This window comes from Abramis brama (genome assembly GCF_963993115.1).
Source record: "Abramis brama genome assembly, chromosome: 7".
Lineage (NCBI taxonomy): Eukaryota > Metazoa > Chordata > Actinopteri > Cypriniformes > Leuciscidae > Abramis > Abramis brama.
In genome coordinates, this window is record NC_139969.1 from 22,038,180 (window position 1) to 22,059,029 (window position 20,850).

At 39.6% G+C, this 20,850-nt stretch overlaps 1 protein-coding gene across 4 annotated transcripts in view; it reads right to left on the reverse strand.

Annotated features, from left to right (window-relative positions):
• Nucleotides 1-3,477: 3,477 nt before the first annotated feature.
• The window catches only part of ppp2r3a (protein phosphatase 2, regulatory subunit B'', alpha), a 92,272-nt gene continuing 74,899 nt past the window's right edge, over nucleotides 3,478-20,850 (reverse strand). For 3 of the 4 annotated variants that reach the window (XM_084120501.1, XM_084120499.1, XM_084120500.1), the window contains 12 exons: nucleotides 11,924-12,190; nucleotides 11,293-11,396; nucleotides 11,107-11,209; nucleotides 10,515-10,589; nucleotides 8,422-8,508; nucleotides 8,156-8,312; nucleotides 7,892-7,940; nucleotides 7,712-7,801; nucleotides 6,656-6,831; nucleotides 6,124-6,242; nucleotides 5,913-6,019; nucleotides 3,478-5,771 (listed from right to left, as the gene is read on the reverse strand). In XM_084120501.1, the coding sequence (XP_083976627.1) occupies nucleotides 5,675-5,771; nucleotides 5,913-6,019; nucleotides 6,124-6,242; nucleotides 6,656-6,831; nucleotides 7,712-7,801; nucleotides 7,892-7,940; nucleotides 8,156-8,312; nucleotides 8,422-8,508; nucleotides 10,515-10,589; nucleotides 11,107-11,209; nucleotides 11,293-11,396; nucleotides 11,924-12,190 (1,431 nt within the window). In that variant the 3' untranslated portion in view covers nucleotides 3,478-5,674. Of the gene's footprint in view, nucleotides 5,772-5,912; nucleotides 6,020-6,123; nucleotides 6,243-6,655; nucleotides 6,832-7,711; nucleotides 7,802-7,891; nucleotides 7,941-8,155; nucleotides 8,313-8,421; nucleotides 8,509-10,514; nucleotides 10,590-11,106; nucleotides 11,210-11,292; nucleotides 11,397-11,923; nucleotides 12,191-13,529; nucleotides 14,274-20,850 lie in introns of those variants that run through there. The other variant, XM_084120502.1, reaches the window with a different exon arrangement.

A 20,850-nucleotide genomic window follows, 5' to 3' on the forward strand; every position in this document is an offset into this window, starting at 1 on the left:
TGTTTGAGCTTCCACAAGAACCAATGATGTTCATTCTCGTGTTACACAGCACGTTTGAGCTTCCACAAGAACCAATGAGGTTCATTCTCGTGTTACGCAGCACGTTTGAGCTTCCACAAGAACCAATGAGGTTCATTCTCGTGTTACGCAGCACGTTTGAGCTTCCGCAAGAACCAATGATGTTCATTCTCGTGTTACACAGCACGTTTGAGCTTCCACAAGAACCAATGAGGTTCATTCTCGTGTTACGCAGCACGTTTGAGCTTCCACAGGAACCAATGAGGTTCATTCTCATGTTACGCAGCACGTTTGAGCTTCCGCAAGAACCAATGAGGTTAATTCTTGTGTTACGCAGCACGTTTGAGCTTCCACAAGAACCAATGAGGTTCATTCTCGTGTTACGCAGCACGTTTGAGCTTCCGCAAGAACCAATGAGGTTAATTCTTGTGTTACGCAGCACGTTTGAGCTTCCGCAAGATCCAATGAGGTTCATTCTCGCGTTACGCAGCACATTTGAGCTTCCACAGGAACCAATGAGGTTCATTCTCATGTTACGCAGTCAGCAAGAACCAATGAGGTTCTTTCTTGTGTTACGCAGAACCAATGAGGTTCATTCTCGTGTTACGCAGCACGTTTGAGCTTCTGCAAGATCTAATGAGGTTAATTCTCGTGTGTTATGCAGCAAGTTTGAGCTTCCGCAAGAACCAATGATGTTCATTCTCGTGTTACGCAGCACGTTTGAGCTTCCGCAAGATCTAATGAGGTTCATTCTCGTGTGTTTCGCAGCACGTTTGAGCTTCCACAAGAACCAATGAGGTTCATTCTCGTGTTACGCAGCACGTTTGAGCTTCCGCAAGAACCAATGAGGTTAATTCTTGTGTTACGCAGCACGTTTGAGCTTCCGCAAGAACCAATGAGGTTCATTCTCGTGTTACGCAGTCAGCAAGAACCAATGAGGTTCTTTCTTGTGTTACGCAGCACGTTTGAGCTTCCACAAGAACCAATGAGGTTCATTCTCGTGTTACGCAGCACGTTTGAGCTTCCACAAGAACCAATGAGGTTCATTCTCGTGTTACGCAGCACGTTTGAGCTTCTGCAAGATCTAATGAGGTTAATTCTCGTGTGTTATGCAGCAAGTTTGAGCTTCCGCAAGAACAAATGAGGTTCATTCTCATGTTACGCAGCATGTTTGAGCTTCCACAAGAACCAATGATGTTCATTCTCGTGTTACGCAGCACGTTTGAGCTTCCGCAAGAACCAATGAGGTTCATTCTCGTGTTACGCAGCACGTTTGAGCTTCCACAAGAACCAATGAGGTTCATTCTCGTGTTACGCAGCACGTTTGAGCTTCCGCAAGAACCAATGAGGTTCATTCTCGTGTTACGCAGCACGTTTGAGCTTCCGCAAGATCTAATGAGGTTCATTCTCGTGTGTTTCGCAGCACGTTTGAGCTTCCACAAGAACCAATGAGGTTCATTCTCGTGTTACGCAGCACGTTTGAGCTTCCGCAAGAACCAATGAGGTTAATTCTTGTGTTACGCAGCACGTTTGAGCTTCCGCAAGATCCAATGAGGTTCATTCTCGCGTTACGCAGCACATTTGAGCTTCCACAGGAACCAATGAGGTTCATTCTCATGTTACGCAGTCAGCAAGAACCAATGAGGTTCTTTCTTGTGTTACGCAGAACCAATGAGGTTCATTCTCGTGTTACGCAGCACGTTTGAGCTTCTGCAAGATCTAATGAGGTTAATTCTCGTGTGTTATGCAGCAAGTTTGAGCTTCCGCAAGAACAAATGAGGTTCATTCTCGTGTTACGCAGCATGTTTGAGCTTCCACAAGAACCAATGATGTTCATTCTCGTGTTACGCAGCACGTTTGAGCTTCCGCAAGAACCAATGAGGTTCATTCTCGTGTTACGCAGCACGTTTGAGCTTCCGCAAGAACCAATGAGGTTCATTCTCGTGTTACCCAGCACGTTTGAGCTTCCGCAAGAACCAATGAGGTTCATTCTCGTGTTACGCAGCACGTTTGAGCTTCCACAAGAACCAATGAGGTTCATTCTCGTGTTACGCAGCACGTTTGAGCTTCTGCAAGATCTAATGAGGTTAATTCTCGTGTGTTATGCAGCAAGTTTGAGCTTCCGCAAGAACAAATGAGGTTCATTCTCGTGTTACGCAGCATGTTTGAGCTTCCACAAGAACCAATGATGTTCATTCTCGTGTTACGCAGCACGTTTGAGCTTCCGCAAGAACCAATGAGGTTCATTCTCGTGTTATGCAGCACGTTTGAGCTTCCACAAGAACCAATGAGGTTCATTCTCGTGTTACGCAGCACGTTTGAGCTTCCGCAAGAACCAATGAGGTTCATTCTCGTGTTACGCAGCACGTTTGAGCTTCCGCAAGATCTAATGAGGTTCATTCTCGTGTGTTTCGCAGCACGTTTGAGCTTCCACAAGAACCAATGAGGTTCATTCTCGTGTTACGCAGCACGTTTGAGCTTCCGCAAGAACCAATGAGGTTAATTCTTGTGTTACGCAGCACGTTTGAGCTTCCGCAAGATCCAATGAGGTTCATTCTCGCGTTACGCAGCACATTTGAGCTTCCACAGGAACCAATGAGGTTCATTCTCATGTTACGCAGTCAGCAAGAACCAATGAGGTTCTTTCTTGTGTTACGCAGCACGTTTGAGCTTCCACAAGAACCAATGAGGTTCATTCTCGTGTTACGCAGCACGTTTGAGCTTCCACAAGAACCAATGAGGTTCATTCTCGTGTTACGCAGCACGTTTGAGCTTCTGCAAGATCTAATGAGGTTAATTCTCGTGTGTTATGCAGCAAGTTTGAGCTTCCACAAGAACAAATGAGGTTCATTCTCGTGTTACGCAGCATGTTTGAGCTTCCACAAGAACCAATGATGTTCATTCTCGTGTTACGCAGCATGTTTGAGCTTCCGCAAGAACCAATGAGGTTCATTCTCGTGTTACGCAGCACGTTTGAGCTTCCACAAGAACCAATGAGGTTCATTCTCGTGTTACGCAGCACGTTTGAGCTTCCGCAAGAACCAATGAGGTTCATTCTCGTGTTACGCAGCACGTTTGAGCTTCCGCAAGATCTAATGAGGTTCATTCTCGTGTGTTTCGCAGCACGTTTGAGATTCTGCAAGTAGTTTGATCTTGCGCATCAATCAGGTTCAGTTGTTCTATTTATGTTCGCCAATCAATGTTTATATGTGATTAAAAGCCTAAATTCAATCAGTTCATCATATAAAGTGACCGAGTCTCTTCAGAAAAATTGGACTAAACCGCACTATTCGTATGGCTTAGTTTTACGATCTCTTTATGAACTTTTTGAGTGAGTAATTTTAGGGTGAGTAATTAATGACAGAATTGTTTTTTTGGGGTGAACTATCCCTTTAAGTAAGACCAGCTTTGGCACATACACCTTCCTACTGTCATGAATGAAAAGCCTGTAGGCATTGCATGAATTAACATTTTTATTTATTTTCATAATTTTCCAAAAGAAAAAAAAAGAGGGAAAATTCATGCGAACACCAGAGCCATCTCATCAGAGCACTTAAGAGATCAAGCTACTCAAGTCCCGTCTTTCACCATCTACAAGCAAGGCATATCAGATCCAAAAGAAAAAAGAACACGTGGAAAGATATAAAACTCAAAAAAGATAAAAAGAAGAAAAAAGTTGCACACTAACAAGTTTTGTTGTTTACAGCTTCTGTAGCTGCCAATAGCTGTCCAGAAGATCAGATTTGCATAGCGCTCAATGTGCTAGTGATAAAAATGATGAACCAGGATTGTAGCGTTAGTCAAGTTTACTTTCAGCTTTGTGTTTTAATGTCTAATAGTCCTGATAAAAGTGTAACACTACAGCAGTTGTATTGCTCTGTTTTTTTTCTAAGTGCTACTTGCATGTCATTAATGGCAGAAACATGTCCAGTTGATTGTCACCTGTCAGCAATTTCATATTGAATTCCTTCATAAAGCCCCTGTCCACTCAGCTTAATGCACATTATATAACACTGGCAGTTAGAGATATATCATAATTTAAATGTCCCCTACCACTCAGTGGCAGAGTAAATCACATGGGAAAAATAAAATACAAAGACATTTACAGTGGCTATATAAAATAAATGTCCTAGGTCAAAAAAGAGCTAGACTACAGTACAAGGAAAAGCTATTGGTAAACCATAAAATGGCTGGCCAAACAAAAACAAACAAACAAACAAACAAAACCACTTCACATATATAAATATATTACACTAATTACATAAACCAAAGAGTGTGATCGAGTGGAGGGAGGTTTGGCCATCAAGCACACAGAGAGACATTTGTAAATCACTGATCTGGCTGGCCAGCACTAAGAGACATTCTATCAGTAAAGCTGAAGTCTGTCATTTTGGATAAAAAAACAATTTCTCCAATCCCTCCAATTTAATGTGCAGAGAACTATAAGCAAGCGTAGGTTGATTTCCCTGTAAACATTGTGGCTCTGTGGCGCTTTCAACCCAATGGCGTGCGTTCGGGGTGGGACTACCTGTTTGACCAACCAATGGAAGACCACTATGAGATGGTTATTTTTGCAATTCCAATTCATTGCACATTATATGATTGACTTTAAATGTGGAAACTCTAGTTAATAGCACTGAATTTTGGTGACTTGATTGAGTGGTCAACCAAGGGGTCAGGGGTCAAAGGGACTGTGAGTTAATGTCCACGCCAAATAAATAGTATGTTACAGCTCTCTTTACATGATTACAGGTGAAATTAAATACATACACAAAATGCTATAGGACAAATGTCTCTGTACACTGAGGATGAAAAGTATGATGAATTTATATATATATAGTATATATATATTTCACGTTTTACATTTCTTGAAAAAGATGTGACCATTTCAACCCCAGATAAAAACATCATATAGCTGAGAAAGGACATTTCCAAAAAGCACTTTCAAGTCTAAGATTGTCCTGGTCAGTTCATCTGGAAATATGTAAAAGGAGGTTTTATGTCTGTAATTAAGTTCAAACACTTAAAAAGTCTTTTCTTTAAGCAACAACATGCAATACCATCAGTGACCACTGGGAGCAACACGTTTGCACCGTTGCCACGTCCCTTAAACATAATGTGCAACACAGCATAGCACAAGATATGTGCTGATCTCATGACTTAAATGTCTGGTTTAATCTGAGAGGACTAGTTTCCGTGAATTACGGGCCACACAAGTATAAAGTCTCTCTAGTATTTCCCTCCCCACCCTGCAAAAATATATGGCAGCATTACATATAGTTTCACTCACATTAAAGCACATTCTAAACTCATTCTTAAGTTACTAAAAAGTCCCACATTTTTTCACATCAAAGTCTTTGTGAAGGGTGGATGGAACCAGCCGGCAGTTTAGTTTGGGAGTGGATGTAATTATCAGTATGAGAGTGAAAAACATTGAGTTTACATTTACATGTTAAGACATATTGCACATAAAGCCTTTTTGTGGGTGTCTGAAGCCTTTTGGTTTTAGATGTGGTTCTATTGCACACATGCACACACACACACAAATGTCCTTAATGAAATGTAGAAAAACATTTTTCCCTTTTTGACACGTCAGGGAAAATATGGCGTGGTGGTTCTCCATTTAACGTCATGGTGTGTAGACAAAAACGGCAACTTATGCCGATAAATCAGATATGACCAGCTTATCCATTTTACTTCCAATGTCTGAGGAGACCGTGAGCTCATCGGACTCGTAATCGTCGTCGAAAGATCTGCAAAAGCAAGCATGCAACAGTTAAGCTTCATACTCCTCTGCTATATGAAGTTCAACCACATATAGTTAGTATCTCATCTCTATGCAATGTAATGAACTCTGTAGCGAATTCATTCCATTACAGAGCGCATTGACTCACCCCTCTCGTAGCTGTTCATTGGCCGTCTCCTCTGCCACAAGAATCTCATACTCTTCGGAAGCATACTTGTCCCAGTCTGAGGGCTCTGGACCGTCACTATCCAAATCCTGATACACACACACACTTACAGTTACAGAATGCTCAGAGTACTAACATGGATAACATCCAGCACAGTGGATCTGGACATAAATGCAACCCATTAAACTCGTACCTTCTGCACTGCAAAGGGATCTCTCTGCTCATGGTCCAGGTACTTCTCCAGATTGAAGAATGTGTCGTAGAATATATGTGCCATCCTGCAGCGCTTCAAATCTCGAAGAGTGATTTTACCTGCCAAGAGACATCATCAGTTGTTTACATTACATGCACTGTACATTTACTGTATTCATTTGACAGGCAAATTCCTGAGCATTCAAGGTATACAATTTATCAATATCTTACATTGACATTTTTACATTTGGCAGACACTTTTATTTAAAGCTACTTTCAGTAAATTCATGGTGGTGCTTTTTATTGTCATTTATGGGCTTTTAACTGACATGAAACTCTAGAATGACAGGAAATTTAGTGAGAAAGAGAAAGGAATGGGATCAGAACATGGGATTAAAGCATGTATACTACACACTAAGACTATGTGTGTTATTTCTACTTTAGAGGTAGCCTCATGTTCTTCCTGTTTTGACTGAATATAATATGGGTGAGATGGAGCTATGAGTTTGAGAGGATCAGAATGGGTGTGTTACCTGGGCATTCTGGTTTAACTAAGTCCAGCATCTGGCACAGGAGATCCTGGAAGGGCAGTGGTTCAATGCCCATCCCCTCCATGCGTTCACACTGCTCCTCATAGAAAAACTCCAGTTCAAACATGGACAGAACACCATCTCCATCCATATCCATACAGCGGAACCAGTACTCTATACTGAACAGAGAGAGAGAGTTATCGTTATTTTAGTAGGCCCCAAAAAGTATTTGGACACTTTTAGGCATTTTTACACTTCAAACAGTGTTTGTACTACCCTTCTGTTAAAAATGCATATTTGTTTGATATTTTGTCATAACTTAGGCTTCAATGTCTAAATACCTTTTAGGCCATCAATCTCTATTTATGTTCCAGAAAAGATAGACTGGATTCTAAATTTATATGGGCCTAGTTAATTTATCAATCAATCATAACACCTTTTTAAAAACAAAAGTTTTAGTATTATTTACATACTATTATCATATTTATTAATATTTTGAATTAGCTTTTATTTTTATATGATCAGTTTTCTTTTTAATTTTAGTTTAAGCAATTTTGTAATGTTCTTTAATCATTTTTTATTAGTTATTTACTTTTATTTATTTTATTTTATTATAATTTACTTATTTCAGCTAGTTGCCAAGGCAACATTTCTAATTTTTATTGTTTATGTTTAAAGGTTTGGTCACATTAGTGATATTTCAGTGAAATTTGTCCTTGTTTTTCGAAGTCATTGTCCATTGTTAATGTAGTGATGTATAAAGCACAGCTCACACATAAGTCCCTTTCGAACCAAACAGCTTTTTCTCATGAGCGAAATCTGCCTGGGGAACTTGATCACCCTCACGTGAAACTCCTGATCAAGCCGATTTCTTTTAAAATTATTGGATTTCATCAGCAAAAGTTCGCTCAGCAACAGTAAATGGTCACCGCACCTCAAGTTTTTTATTTAAAATTTATATTTTATTTCAGAGTTATTTAAAATACCAAAAACTATAACACGTTCTCAAAACTGACCTAGAATTTGCAATCATATTTGTGATATCTCATCTGTTGTTACCTCGTGGGGTTCTTTTTGTCCTCTTCTGAAATGAGGAACCAAACAAACTCAGCGTAGCTCATTCTTCCTTCTCTCTGCACTGAGTTTCCCCTAGAAGAAAGAACAAACTTGTATCATAAGCTACATGTGCCACCCAAGTAAATCTCAGATACTACTTTATTTCTCCCCAGCAGGTCCTACCTTGTAACAGATCCTGAGAACAGCCTCTCAATGATTCTGCTTGATGAAGCTTTGCAAAGAAGAACAGAGTAGAGACACATCAAAAGCCGTTTCTCAGTACCACACAGTGAATGACACTCACAAGTTCATGGAAGGGATAGTTTACCCAGAAATTAGTAAATGATAACAGAACTTTCATTTTTGGGTAAATTCTCCTTTTAAATAGTGATAAAAGCTAACAAATGACACTCGTCTAGAGCAAAACCAGGTTCACTGTGTACTTACCATGGTCATTGTACCTGGCCAGGTCCTTGGGGTCAATGAAGAGGTCATGGTCAGTGTCCAGCTCCCAGAACTTACAGTAAATGACATAGAAGTGCTCATAAGAGAAATAATCTGTAATTTGATTGATGTCGTCCTCTTCTTCCAGCAGGGCGAGAGTCTAGTGAGACGGTAAGAGTGGCTTATGATGAAAAAGTCCCTTCGAGTTTGGAAAATTGAATTCAACACATTGAAGGCCTAGAGTTATGGTGGCATTTAATAGTGTTTACCTGGAGGAAGTTGCTTCTTCTGAGCTCTGTCATGTTGATCTTGCCTGTCCAGGAGCGATTAACCGTATAAAATATTCTCTGAATCACCTGGAGAGTAGAGAAAGGACATCATGGAGTTAAGGATGTCAAAAAGTTCTAAAGAAAAGTTTAAAAGACCTAGACTAAAGTGCTTGCTTAATCTCCAAAACACTCCATCTAGGAACAATCGATAATAAAAGAATTTACTACTTTGGACATAATCCAAAAAGAGTCTTTGAAGCGGTTACTTTAAGATGTTCTCTACATGTTCTACATCATAATAATCATGAAACCCAAATACATAAAGCCTAGGGGCCAGATTTACTAACTCTGCTGGCATTAAAAAACTATTGTCAGGATTTACTAAAGACATACAGTGAAAAATTAGCGCTGAAGAGGCGTGGACAGGGTTATTTTTGCGGCTGACCTTATTGAATATGCATTTGTAGAAATTTCCCTTTCAGACGCAAAATTTATGGGAGGAGAGTATTTAAATGAATCATGCAAGGTGATTTCCTAAGATTTGCGCTAGTCAATTTACTGGTATTGGTGCTATTATTTAAAGCCCACAAAAAGCATGTTTTAAACCAGACGCTAATTTGCGTTGCTCTTGGTAGATTGCGTTGGTCATTATGGAAATTATCCGGCTGTGTCTGTGTTCTTTAATGTGCGCGTCGTCAGTAGATCACACACAGAACTTTCCACTCCCATCTGCGCTTTTTTGGAAATGCGCTCTCATGCTAATTTGCCCTGTTTAGTAAATCTGGCCCAAAATGTTTAAACAAGTTCCAGAACCCATAATCTCTCTACATAATGGCCTCTAGTCAAAGCCTAACTGAGAAATGATACTCTGGATTTCAGTGATGCCACATTTGATAAGAAGTGATATTTTGCAGAGCAAATATGTTTATCAGGGGTGTCGATGGGTGTGTTGATGATAACAGTGTTCTTCAATAAAAATAAAAAAAAAACACAAAAATGATATCCTAAATAATTCAGGTTGACACTCCAACATAGTAAGTGGCGGTATTGCAGCTTAATGCTGGTTAGCACTCATCATAAAGCAGAAAAATATGACGATGATGACGCAGTTTGTAGCTACTACTGTTGCCCAAAACTGTTGGAGATGACAGACAATAGTGAGACACTCTACATATGAAAGACTGATAGCATTATTTATTTATTCACAATTTCAATAGATAACGCAATAATATCACTAATGTGACTATTTTGGCCACGATAATCGTGTAGTGGAAATCTGATACTCTAAAAATAACAGCCCAAGTGCACATTGAAACCAGAGAGAAATGGGACATCTTAATTAAGCTTATACAACTGTTGGATTCTACTTCTTCCATCCATCACAGCTCTGAAATATCAAGTCATACAGGTTTGGAGTAAATGATGACAGAATTTTCAATTTGAATTAAAATATTACTGAACATTCCATCCAGAAGTTCTTTCTGCCTGTAGGTACAGATGTCTAGCGGCTGGTCGTATGGAGACATACTGGGTTATATCTAGCCCTGTGGTGACAAAGGCCCCATGCTTCAGGCTCCAAGAGAAACAGTGACATCAGTGTGGATTAACATTTCATGGTAGATCAGTCCTCATAGGAGAAATTGGTACTGGGGTGTGTCAGCCAGTGCACCAGTGCAAGGAAGTGTCTAAATATGGGGTTGTGCAAGACCTTTGGTGGCATCCGTGTTTCCGTGATGTCAGGCCACTTTGACGCCATTGCCCTTCCCACCCCCTCCATCTCCCTTCGCAGCACGTGTTGCAGCTGTCCCACAGACAGAAAGACAGACATACAGGCGCACTCCAGGTTTCACTGTTTCGACGCTTCACCAGCTCAGATCGCTGGATCTGATTTACTGTAAACACCTAAATAAGCTAACAAGGCTTTCAAACTCAGTTGACAGACGCTGACACTCCAAAAGTTGTGAAACGATGTAAAAAAAAAAAAAAAAAAATTTAGCAGCATATTCCAAAGACAAGAAAATCACCATTCCTGTAATCTTATCCCCATGAGAAACTTCTGTCTGTGTGATTGAGCCCTTCATAAAGATGCTTACTGTTGTGATGTACCGGGAATGGAATTCAGGAGCATCTTTCAAAAATGTCAGGCCTGGATGAGTGTCTACAATGTCCTAATCAAAAAACAAAACAAAAACAAGACTGAGTTTAAGTCTACAAAGCTCCTTTAGACTGCCTATGTAATGAATTTATTAAATGTAACATTATTTATAACACAAAAATAAATAAAACAACTATTACAAACTATAATAAAAATATAGCCTCTAATATCCAACACGAGACAGTCAGTTTGGAAAGATTATAATATAATATAATATAATATAATATAATATAATATAATATAATATAATATAATATAATATAATATAATATAATATAAAGCAGGAAAACAAATCATTTTGTTTTTTCACAATTTTAACAAAACAAAACAAATTGTGTACCATTTAGATCCACTGGTCGCATATTTTTTTATTTTACATTTACCCAAGACTTCTTTTATTCATTATCATATGTTCATATCTACTTTTAGTAATCACTGATGCAGAAATACAGGTGGTTCCAAAAGGTTTATTTTTCACAGCTATATGCACTGTAAAAAAAAACAATGAATCACAAGAGCAATGTTCCAACCTGTAATAGAGGGATGAAATCTTCTTGTTCCAGGTAATTGCAGCCTGGTTTGGCCAGCAAGTAAACAAACTTGGATGCATCATCGTAGCAGCTGTGTAATAACCTGTACAGAAGAATAAAGGCAGAAAGTCTCAATCCAATGCCACACAAGATGTATAAAGATGTGATGTGTGTGCTGACACTTACTTTCTAAATGTTGCAATGAATGAGTGAACAGAAACAAAACCTGTTCTCTCTCCACCAGCGCAAATGAACATTGGTGATTTCCAATAGAGGGGACATCCGCATGCCTGTGAAATGCAATGAGTGAATTTTCTGTTTTCGTTGCATTTTAAATGGCATTGACATTGAATTATAATATTAATTAATTAATATGAATTAATACATAATTATAATCATGTACTGTCAAAGAAAGTAATAAAAGCCGATAACACATTTTTATTAAATCTCGATATTACTTAAATTATGAAAAAACAAAAAATTATTTATGTAAATAAATAAGATTGATCCTCTTTAAGGGTCCAAATATCTGATTCTCATAGTGTAAATGTGAGGATGGATTATTCTGTTAATATTTCTTCATTATATGCTAATTTTCAAATATTATTAAAAATGTGAGAAAATAAAATAGAATGTTGTTTGGAGACGGCATCCATCGTAATGCTGTGGCAATACAATTTGGCAAGCAGATCTGCTGGCAAAGACTTCGAAAAACAAGTGTCAGCTTGCATGTTCAAAGCTGTCAATCTAAGGCCAATGAGAATGGTTCAGACTATGAATCTCATTTCAGGCAAAACAGTTCTCATTTCATATGCACCTTTGCTATCTTCCCCATTTCATAAATGTCAGCTTTCTCCTCCTCAAACTCTGTGAAGGCTGCCTCAATTTTGGCAATGGCCTCGTCATAGTTGGCTGCACAGTTTGGAAGGCCTTTGGGGAAGTAGAAGCGTGGAATGTTTATGGAGGAGGGTGGGGGCGTGGCCACCACTTTGGCTGGCGGAGGACTGGGTGACCGTGGGATTGGCGAGGAGGGTGCAGGTGCAAGAGTTGGAGGAGGTGTTCCAGGTTTCTTCTCAGGCTGGATCTATTGAGATACAGAGAAAGAAACAATAAGAGAAAGAATAAGGGTCTCCATGGGTGTGACAACCTTTTAGGCCAAGTTCTACATTTGCTTCACAAGGCCTGAATATGAATGTCATTCCACAACAGATCGAAGAAGCCAAGCTAAAAAGTTCAGCTGAAGATGTGCATGAAGCAAACAGTAGATATGAAAAAATGGTGTTTACAGTGGTTGTTTAATATAAATATACCATGTTCGCCATTGCGTGACAAGATGTACAAGTAATACAAAGAAAATTTCAGGAATGACTTCAATATTGAGAAGACATCAAGGCAGCACATATTTTGTATATTTAGTGCACATCTTCTCATAAGCATTTGCTTCAGCATCATGTCCAATCTCTACAAAAGTTTTTAGAGTAATATGCGGTATCAAATTAACAAGTAAACAATGCCTTTAAAGTAGTCTGTGACATTAAAAATGCCTACTTAATCGCAAGCGATCTTTATGATAACTTTTCTCCCGGTACTTGCTGTGCGAGGATGTTGGCTCTCGTTCCGCATATTCACGTTGATCAATCAACTTCGGTCTCATCAACTTTCCTGCCGATGTGATGACAGGAACTCCTCAGCAAAAAATATGACAGATATTTTCCACCTAATCTTCTCGCCCTCACCAAAACAAGCCAAATACTTCATTTCAAGGGGGTTTGTTTACTTTTATTTCCACCTGCATTTTTTGCTCATTGATATAATGGTGAAGTAGAGTGATTTGGGCTCAACTCTTTGTGGACTGGATAAATGATTGGGACATGTTGCATGGTGCTTCAAAACACTGCATGCTTACTGTCTAATTCACAGGCCCGACACTAACAGCTGATGTCAGTTTACTTCATTCTTTTCAGACAGGACATTGCGGCACCAAGGTTAAACTTCTAATAACAAGCTGTGGAAATGTCCAACACATTCTATACATAGTCTTGACATACTGTTCTTATTCTGGTCTCCGGGTAAAACCCTCGAGTCATAGCGTGCACCTCAGGCCGCTTATTTCTAAACGGCACAGTCTTACTGTTAATCAAACAGAAACATTTTGAAGAAATCTACTGAAGGCAGGACAGGACCAAATGGACGTATTGAAGAGAACAGCTGTGGCTCAAACCCGGCCCGGCCCGTCCGCTCCCTCCCCCCTCCTCGAAGCTCCTGTACGCAACACTTGGACACTGTATTCCTGTCCTGCCTCACCCCCTTACACTATCCTATTAATAAACACGTTGGTATCTGCCTGTGAATAGTTTGTCTTGTCTGGCATGTGAGAGTTAGCTATGGCATTCTTTACTGAACTACAGAGGTTGGCTACTGACCTGGGCTTGCTGGAAAGACTTGAGCCTTTTCTTGAACCGTGACGGAAGGACAAAGTCACAGCCTCGGGCCAAAAAGGCCAGTTCGCCCCGCAAGTCAGGATCCTCCCTTAACGAGGCCTCCTTGATCATCATATTGGCAATGTCAAAAGATTCAAAAAGTGAGAAATGAGGAAAAACCCTCCAAATAAGGAAATTGGACAAGCTACTCCAACGGTAGGTCCTCAGGAGGATCAGCTTCCGTTCAGGAACTTGCAGAGAATTCCGTTCTAGCCAGTGTCACTCGTACGCTCTTGTTCCACTCACTTCAAAACTCTCATTTGCCAGGCTTTGTCCAGGGATGTAAGGTGGATGTGTCTTGGCGCACGGAACAATTCCTAGAATCGTGCCTGCTACTGTAACAGCTGGAATCCAGGAGCATTGTACCAAAGAGGCCAGGCCGCCAGCCTCCTGATTGCCTTTCGAAACTACAAAACACAAAATCTCAACTCAAGTCCATAGCCAACGGGTTCCCAGCCCTGCGAAACATGAGCCGCTCTGGGTTCTGCCCCCCGGACCAGTCCCCTCTCTCTCTCTTAGCCTGTTCTGTCCTGATGAGCAAGGGGCTGAACGCAGCGATATGGAGGGGAGGGGGATCAGCTGTGTCAAATGTCCGTAGGGGTGAGCAAGTTGTATTATGGGAATGGAAGCCCCCTCCCACCCCCAAACAGAAAGGCTAAAGTTAGCCAGAGCACTGATGAAGTTCAAATTGCTCGACCAAGACTTTGTTTATGTGCAGAGGAAGGCAGAGAGAGAGGGGAGATTGCTTGGAGGGCCAGGCCCCTGTGATAAATGGCTCCCGAGAGTTCATGGGGTGCACTTCGGGAGTGAAGTAATAGGGCAGCGTTTTAGGGCACTGCACCCAGAGCATAACAACACTGATGTCTGGAGTGCACAAAGCTTCCTCTCTGCTCTAGAAAGTTTCAAACTAACCGATACTCAACTTGATACTGAACTTGATACTCAAGGCAGACATAACCCAACTGGTGCACTACAAGAACATTCGAAGGCCCCATGACTTTTCTAGCTGTGATTTACTGGATAAGGAGAAACAATAGGGATTTTTAAATATTATTTTGACTCAATTTCTACCTGACAAGACTTTCCAGGGCTTTGCATAACTAGAAAAATGTATATTTAACTTAAAAAGACTCCCATGGAGTCATACAATTTTTATTAATTTATATGACTTTTCCAGGTCTAAAAATCACACTTTTAAAATTAGACTAAAAAATATACAGGTTTTTATTCTTCTACACACACACACACACACACACACACACACACACACACACACACACACACACACACACACACACACACACATACACTTGTTGAGGAGGTGAATCAAAAGCTAAAACAACAACAACAAAATATTTCTTATATAAATCATCTTTAGGCCCCCTTGGAAGTTTGCTGAGGCCCAATTCTTCATACAGTTATCCGTTGACAATTTGACCCAACCCTGGACTGTTCCATTCTTTGAAGCTGGTCACAGAGTTGTCATAGCAAAAGGTTCATTATCTCAAACTTCCTCGGGAGTAGATTTAACAAAACCAGGATTACATCATAGCTTTATGAGTAGAGAGGATACCAGAAGTCAGTCCTAGACACTGATCCTTTGTTACGAGAGCATTTTCTTGATCCAGGAAAAAATATTTAATATTATTATCAATTATTATTATTAATTTAAAATATGATATTCTATTTATTATTATTATTATTATTATTGATATCCACAATAAACAAATGTCTACTTCAAGGACAATGATCATGAGAAACAATATCACACTCATTATTTCCCACATTGCCTGGGATCAAGTCCATGTTTGTGTAAACATTTTAACTGCTAGTCTACCATACCCTATACCTGTGTGAACAACAAAACAGAGAACTAAATAAGTATAGTGACACCTAGTGTCTGTGTTTATAAATTATGCAACAGCTATCTTTCCATAAATTTACACATGGTGGTGTGTGGGTTATATTGACAGACAGCTGCGTTAATCAGTGCCATGTTTACATTTTATCTGCACAAATAAACCAACCAACTTTTTAAGAAGAAAAAAAAGCAGAGGTAATGGAGCTGATTTCTTTGCGTAACTAAGCTCTAACACCCAGCAGATCTTCTCCGCTTTCCTTTAAGCCTTATAAATAACACCCTCTGTACAGGAGGCCTCCTGACATTTTCACTTGTACATAGCAATCCCAGCATTCCCCGTTCTGTCTCCGGCAGCTGTTAGGAGAATATCAAACGCATCAAGATTCCTCTGTGGGCAGAGAGACATAAAGAGGCCTGCCTGCCTGCTGCTAACACCATTAGCCATTGGAGGAAAAGAAGAGATGCATGCACAGTTCCAAGTGCATGTAATGAAATACTTATTCTTGTGTTGGCCAATTCTTAGTCCGAAAAACAAACCTGCTGTAAATAGAACATTAATGAAGTTATCTTCCATGAAACAAGTAACCTCAGAACCAGATTATAGTTAGCATGCTTCTGACTCACACTGTATTCTAGCACACGATAGGGATCTACTACGGCAAAATGACACAGAACCTGCATCCCCACGGGAGCACTATGAGCACTTAACCACTATTAAGGCGCATGTGAACATGTGCGCTATGGCTACACTACGGACAGGGCTGGAGCTAGAAATTCTAGTCCTCCATTTCTTTTTTAAGTGAAGTTCAGGCAGGGACAAGGCCTGATGGATGCTTCACGTGTGCCAACACGTTGCATGATGGTGCTTTTGTGCGGACGACCCAAATTCAGATCCCGCTCGAGTCATTTTCCAGTCTCACCATTATTATAATATTACAAAACAACGTTCTCTGGATCAAATATCTATGATCATTATTACCTCTTAATTTTGTTGCATGTTTGTTCTTAGCTCATTTTTTTCTGTTCTTCATTCTTATTACAGTTTTTTTCGAATGCTAAACGACAGTGGGCACAACTGGAGTCACGTGCAAAACTCTAACTACAGTCTGCACAGCAGAAGTTCATGTGGACCAAACTCTAGTTCGTTTTTCATTGCTTGAACACAGTTTTTTTCTTTTTTCCCCAGTCCCCTGACAAACTGATGTACTGTATCAAATGTATACAGTAAACTTTCAGTCGCACAAATTAGAAAAACAATACATTTACCTGTTCTCTTCTGTGAATGTCCTGATTATGGTTGCCACAGAGAATCTGCTCAAATTGGGTTGTACTCTTTGTCCTGCTTCCCTCATTGTCATCCCATGAACAAGAACATGGTCTATCACAGTTGCCCGAATTTGATCTGAAATTACTATTCTTGGTCTTGGTCTTGCTCTTCGTTGTCCTTGTACTCTTCCTCCTCGTCCACCACCTCTTACACAAACTCTTCCTCCTCTGCCTCTCACATTGTTTCCATCCATTGTTGGAATCAACATTCAACGTACCTGGGCCCCATGTGTACTCTGAACTGGCTTATATTCTAGACAACTGATTTGATCACATCATTAGAAACAAGTGTGAACAATTTTGAGTTGTTGTGTGTAAACAATGACAGCGGTGTTGTAGTTGTGTTTAACTTTTGCCACATGTATTTACCATTTTGCAACACAGTGCAAAATGTGTTTTAGTGAGTGAGAATGTGTTTAGAGTTTTGCAAAAAGAGTGGATGAAATTTGCAAACAGTGTCTTAACTACCTGAACTACCTGAAGGTTTTGCCTACAGAGTGACTGATTCGACAAATGGGTTTAGGCCACTGAGCATTGGGTTCAGAGAATACTGTACTACAGACTATTGAAGCAAACTGCTAATTTTCATTTACCTTAAAGAATTATGTTCTAAAAATTTAAATAAATCATGTGAAAGAATGTCACTCTTTTCTTTGAAGAAAATATTACTTTGTATGAAGTCACTGAAATTGTTCAAACTGTAAAGATGAAAAGTTTGTATTTTCTGTATTGGTGTTTGATGCTAGTGTTTTTACTCTCAGTGTGTTCTGAGTGACAGTGTGTGTTATCTCAGTGAGGGTTGTGCATAGTGTTTGGCTGCACTGAGCCTGTTTTGAGCCATGTGTTAAGAGTTGTGTTGCTTGGAATGAGTTTTGCAGGTGATCAGGTGATCAGGTAGCTCAGGTGACTGTTGGTAGTGCAGACTGTAGTTAGAGTTTTGCACATGTAGCTCCAGTTGTGCTCACTGTCGTTTAGCAATCGAAAAAAACTGTATTATCCTTTTATATTTCATTTCTGTTTTTTTATCTTTGATCTCACTTCTTTTAACTCTATTGTAGCTGAATTACATAAACTGGTGTGCTCTTTGTGTGCTCATGCTTCATTATGTTCAGCTTGCTGGTGACAGAGTGCACTGTAATATCTCTTCAGTCAAAGCAAAAAGTTAATTTTTAAGTGATCGCATTCATACGCAGGTCTTGTACCATCCAATTTTTACGATTTCTAACATTTGAGGTAAATTTACTTTTTTGTTAAAATGAAAGCAAACCAGAAAGTATTTGATAAACTTTTTGGTTCCTCACACCAAGCTAACGTATGGTATCCAACCATTCAATTATTTACGCAACTGACCTTTAACGCTAATAATAAACTATTTATTCTTAGATTAATGCATTTATTATTATATAATAAAATTCTAAATGTGAGATCAAAATTGGGTAACACTATTTTAAAGTGTCATTGTTACAGTGTAATATATTTAAGTTCTGAGTAATATTAATTAACAATTAATTAATGTACTTACTGTAGGTTTAGGGTAGGATTAGGATTTGGTTGAGGGTAGTTGCATGTAATTATGTATAATGTACTGTTTTACTATGGTAAGTACATGTAACTTATGTAACAAGGACACTGTAAAATAAAGTGTCACCAAGAAGTGTCATAAATGACCACAGAAGTGTTCCAGCAGATGTTCTACATAACAGGCCAAACTTACGATGTGACTTACAACATGAGGATCAAGCACACATTGTATTAGCAATCTTATGGGTTTGTGTAATTTATTTGATTACATTTCTTGATTACAAGTCACAATGCCTGACAAATTATGGCAGAATTCCTAGAAACACTAGGGCAGGCCAGGACTTTCCTGTCCTCAGTTGCAGAACAATATAAATACAAGAGTGTCACCTTGCCTAGTGGGTGCCTGTGGAACCAGCGGCACTCACTCTGGATCCAAGGTTACATTCTAAAGACCTTAAGTGTGTTTCCCCCTCCACTGTTGGCAGAACTAATTATTATATTGCAGTCTCTTTGACTTCAAGCCTTGTGCATGCAACTGTAGCTGAGAATTAATACTATCATACTATCAGAACAGCTAGAATATTTCAGCTGGAGTGAGGAACATTCAACTTTAGTTTAGTTGGTCTTTCCCAGACTACAGATAATAAGGCTGCAATTATAATAATTCAAATAAGCATAATTTACTTAAATATAAACAATATAAGTAAATTATAAAATAATATTATTAATATAAACAAAATATAACAGCATATAGCAGGTAAATATTTACCACAGGTAAATAGTCATGGCCTATATTTGGATTATGAAACAGTTTATGGGTGCTAAAGGAGAGATGGGCTTGTCAGTGCTAGCATATGAGTGGATTCGCTGAGACAGGCAGAGCTGTGCAATGCTGGGAAATCCTATGAGCAAGGAGTTAATACTTCTACGGCCCTCCGCTTCAACTTCAGAGTCACACCTGTCTGCCTGCTTATGCCAGCCAGCTTGCTCTAGGACGTGCTGTAACAGTGCCCGGGCCTCTCGATGGCTCTGCAGGTGCTGAGTATGTTCTTGCACTGACAGGAGCCGGACTCATCACACCTGTCTCCTTCCCATCATCCCAGACACTCCAGCACCACGCTGAGTCTTTAATTCACAGCAAATCAGTTCTGTGGGATTCCATAGGTATCGGAGTGATGTACGGGTGTCACCCGTCCACAGCCATGACCTATCAAAATGATCTTCTTAACCTTTAGAAGATAGATTTCCACTACAAGTGCACTGGCTTTATACTCATGGTGTATTGGTCTTATTGGATGCACATTTCGTCGAATTACCAGAGAATCCAGCTAAATTTGTTGCATTTGTGGGAATAATAATGTTTTCATTCCATCAATTTTCAGCAGGTCTCAGTTGCACAGTGTTGGGATGCCATTGCCAGCTGAAGCGCAATACACCCCTCTACCCCTGCACCCCACTAACATTATAACATCACAATGTGCGTTTGGTATTGGCTGCGTGACAGTGATGGGTACCTCTGTGCAATCAGAAGGTGCTCTTCGCTCCAAATGCTTAGAAAAATTGCATAGCTGCCTGAAAGCAATTATTCAGAGATTAATTTCAGCTTTCAAAGCTATGCTTAGTGCTTTGATTTATGGCACAGCAAGTGCAGCACAGAACTCTGAGACTGGAGGAGGATGGGGCACCAAGGAGGCGCACAGTTATATTAGATCCTTCCTGAAAGTGAGGAGACAAGACAACAGTAAGAAGAGGACAGGACAAATGTGCCTGCATTTCAGAGATGGATAGATGGATAGAGACTGAGAGATAAAGCAATAGATGGATAGATAGAAAAATAAATAACCAGCATGTTATCTTTAAAGTCATTGTGAAATCAAAATAGTCAGTTCTTATTTTTAATGGAATATTGCAGTAATAGTAATTACTCACCCTCATGTTGTTCCAACCCCCTAAGACTTTCGTTCATCTTCGGAACACAAATTAATTTTTATGAAATCTGAGAGCTGTCTCACTCCTTCATAGGCTGCTAGGTAATTTTTATCTGCCATCCCAGAAATGTTAGTAAAGACATCGTTAAAATAGTCCAAGTGACTACAGTGGCTCAACCTTAAGTTTATCAAGTGACAAGAATACTTTTTGTGCAAAAAAAAAAAAGACTTTATTCAACTATTAATTTTCTTCTGTGTGGGCCTCTGAGTGAGTACACGTAGTGTAACAGCGCAGCGCTTCTGGGTTGTACATCAGAACGAAGGCTCACTATTGGCCGACGCTGGTCATGCGTGTGATGCTGGCAAATAGTGAGCCTACGTTCTGACGTACAACCACTGAAGTCATTTGGAATATTTTAAACATTGTCTTTACTCACTTTCTGGACCGGCAAGTTTCGATAACATAGAAGCCTATGGAGAAGTGAGCCAGCTCTCAGATTTAATCAAAAATATGTTAATTTGTGTTCCGAAGATGAACGAAAGTCTTACGGGGTTGGAACAACATGAGGGTGAGTGATTACTGACAGAATTTTCATTTTTGGGTGAACTAACCCTTTAATAAATTATT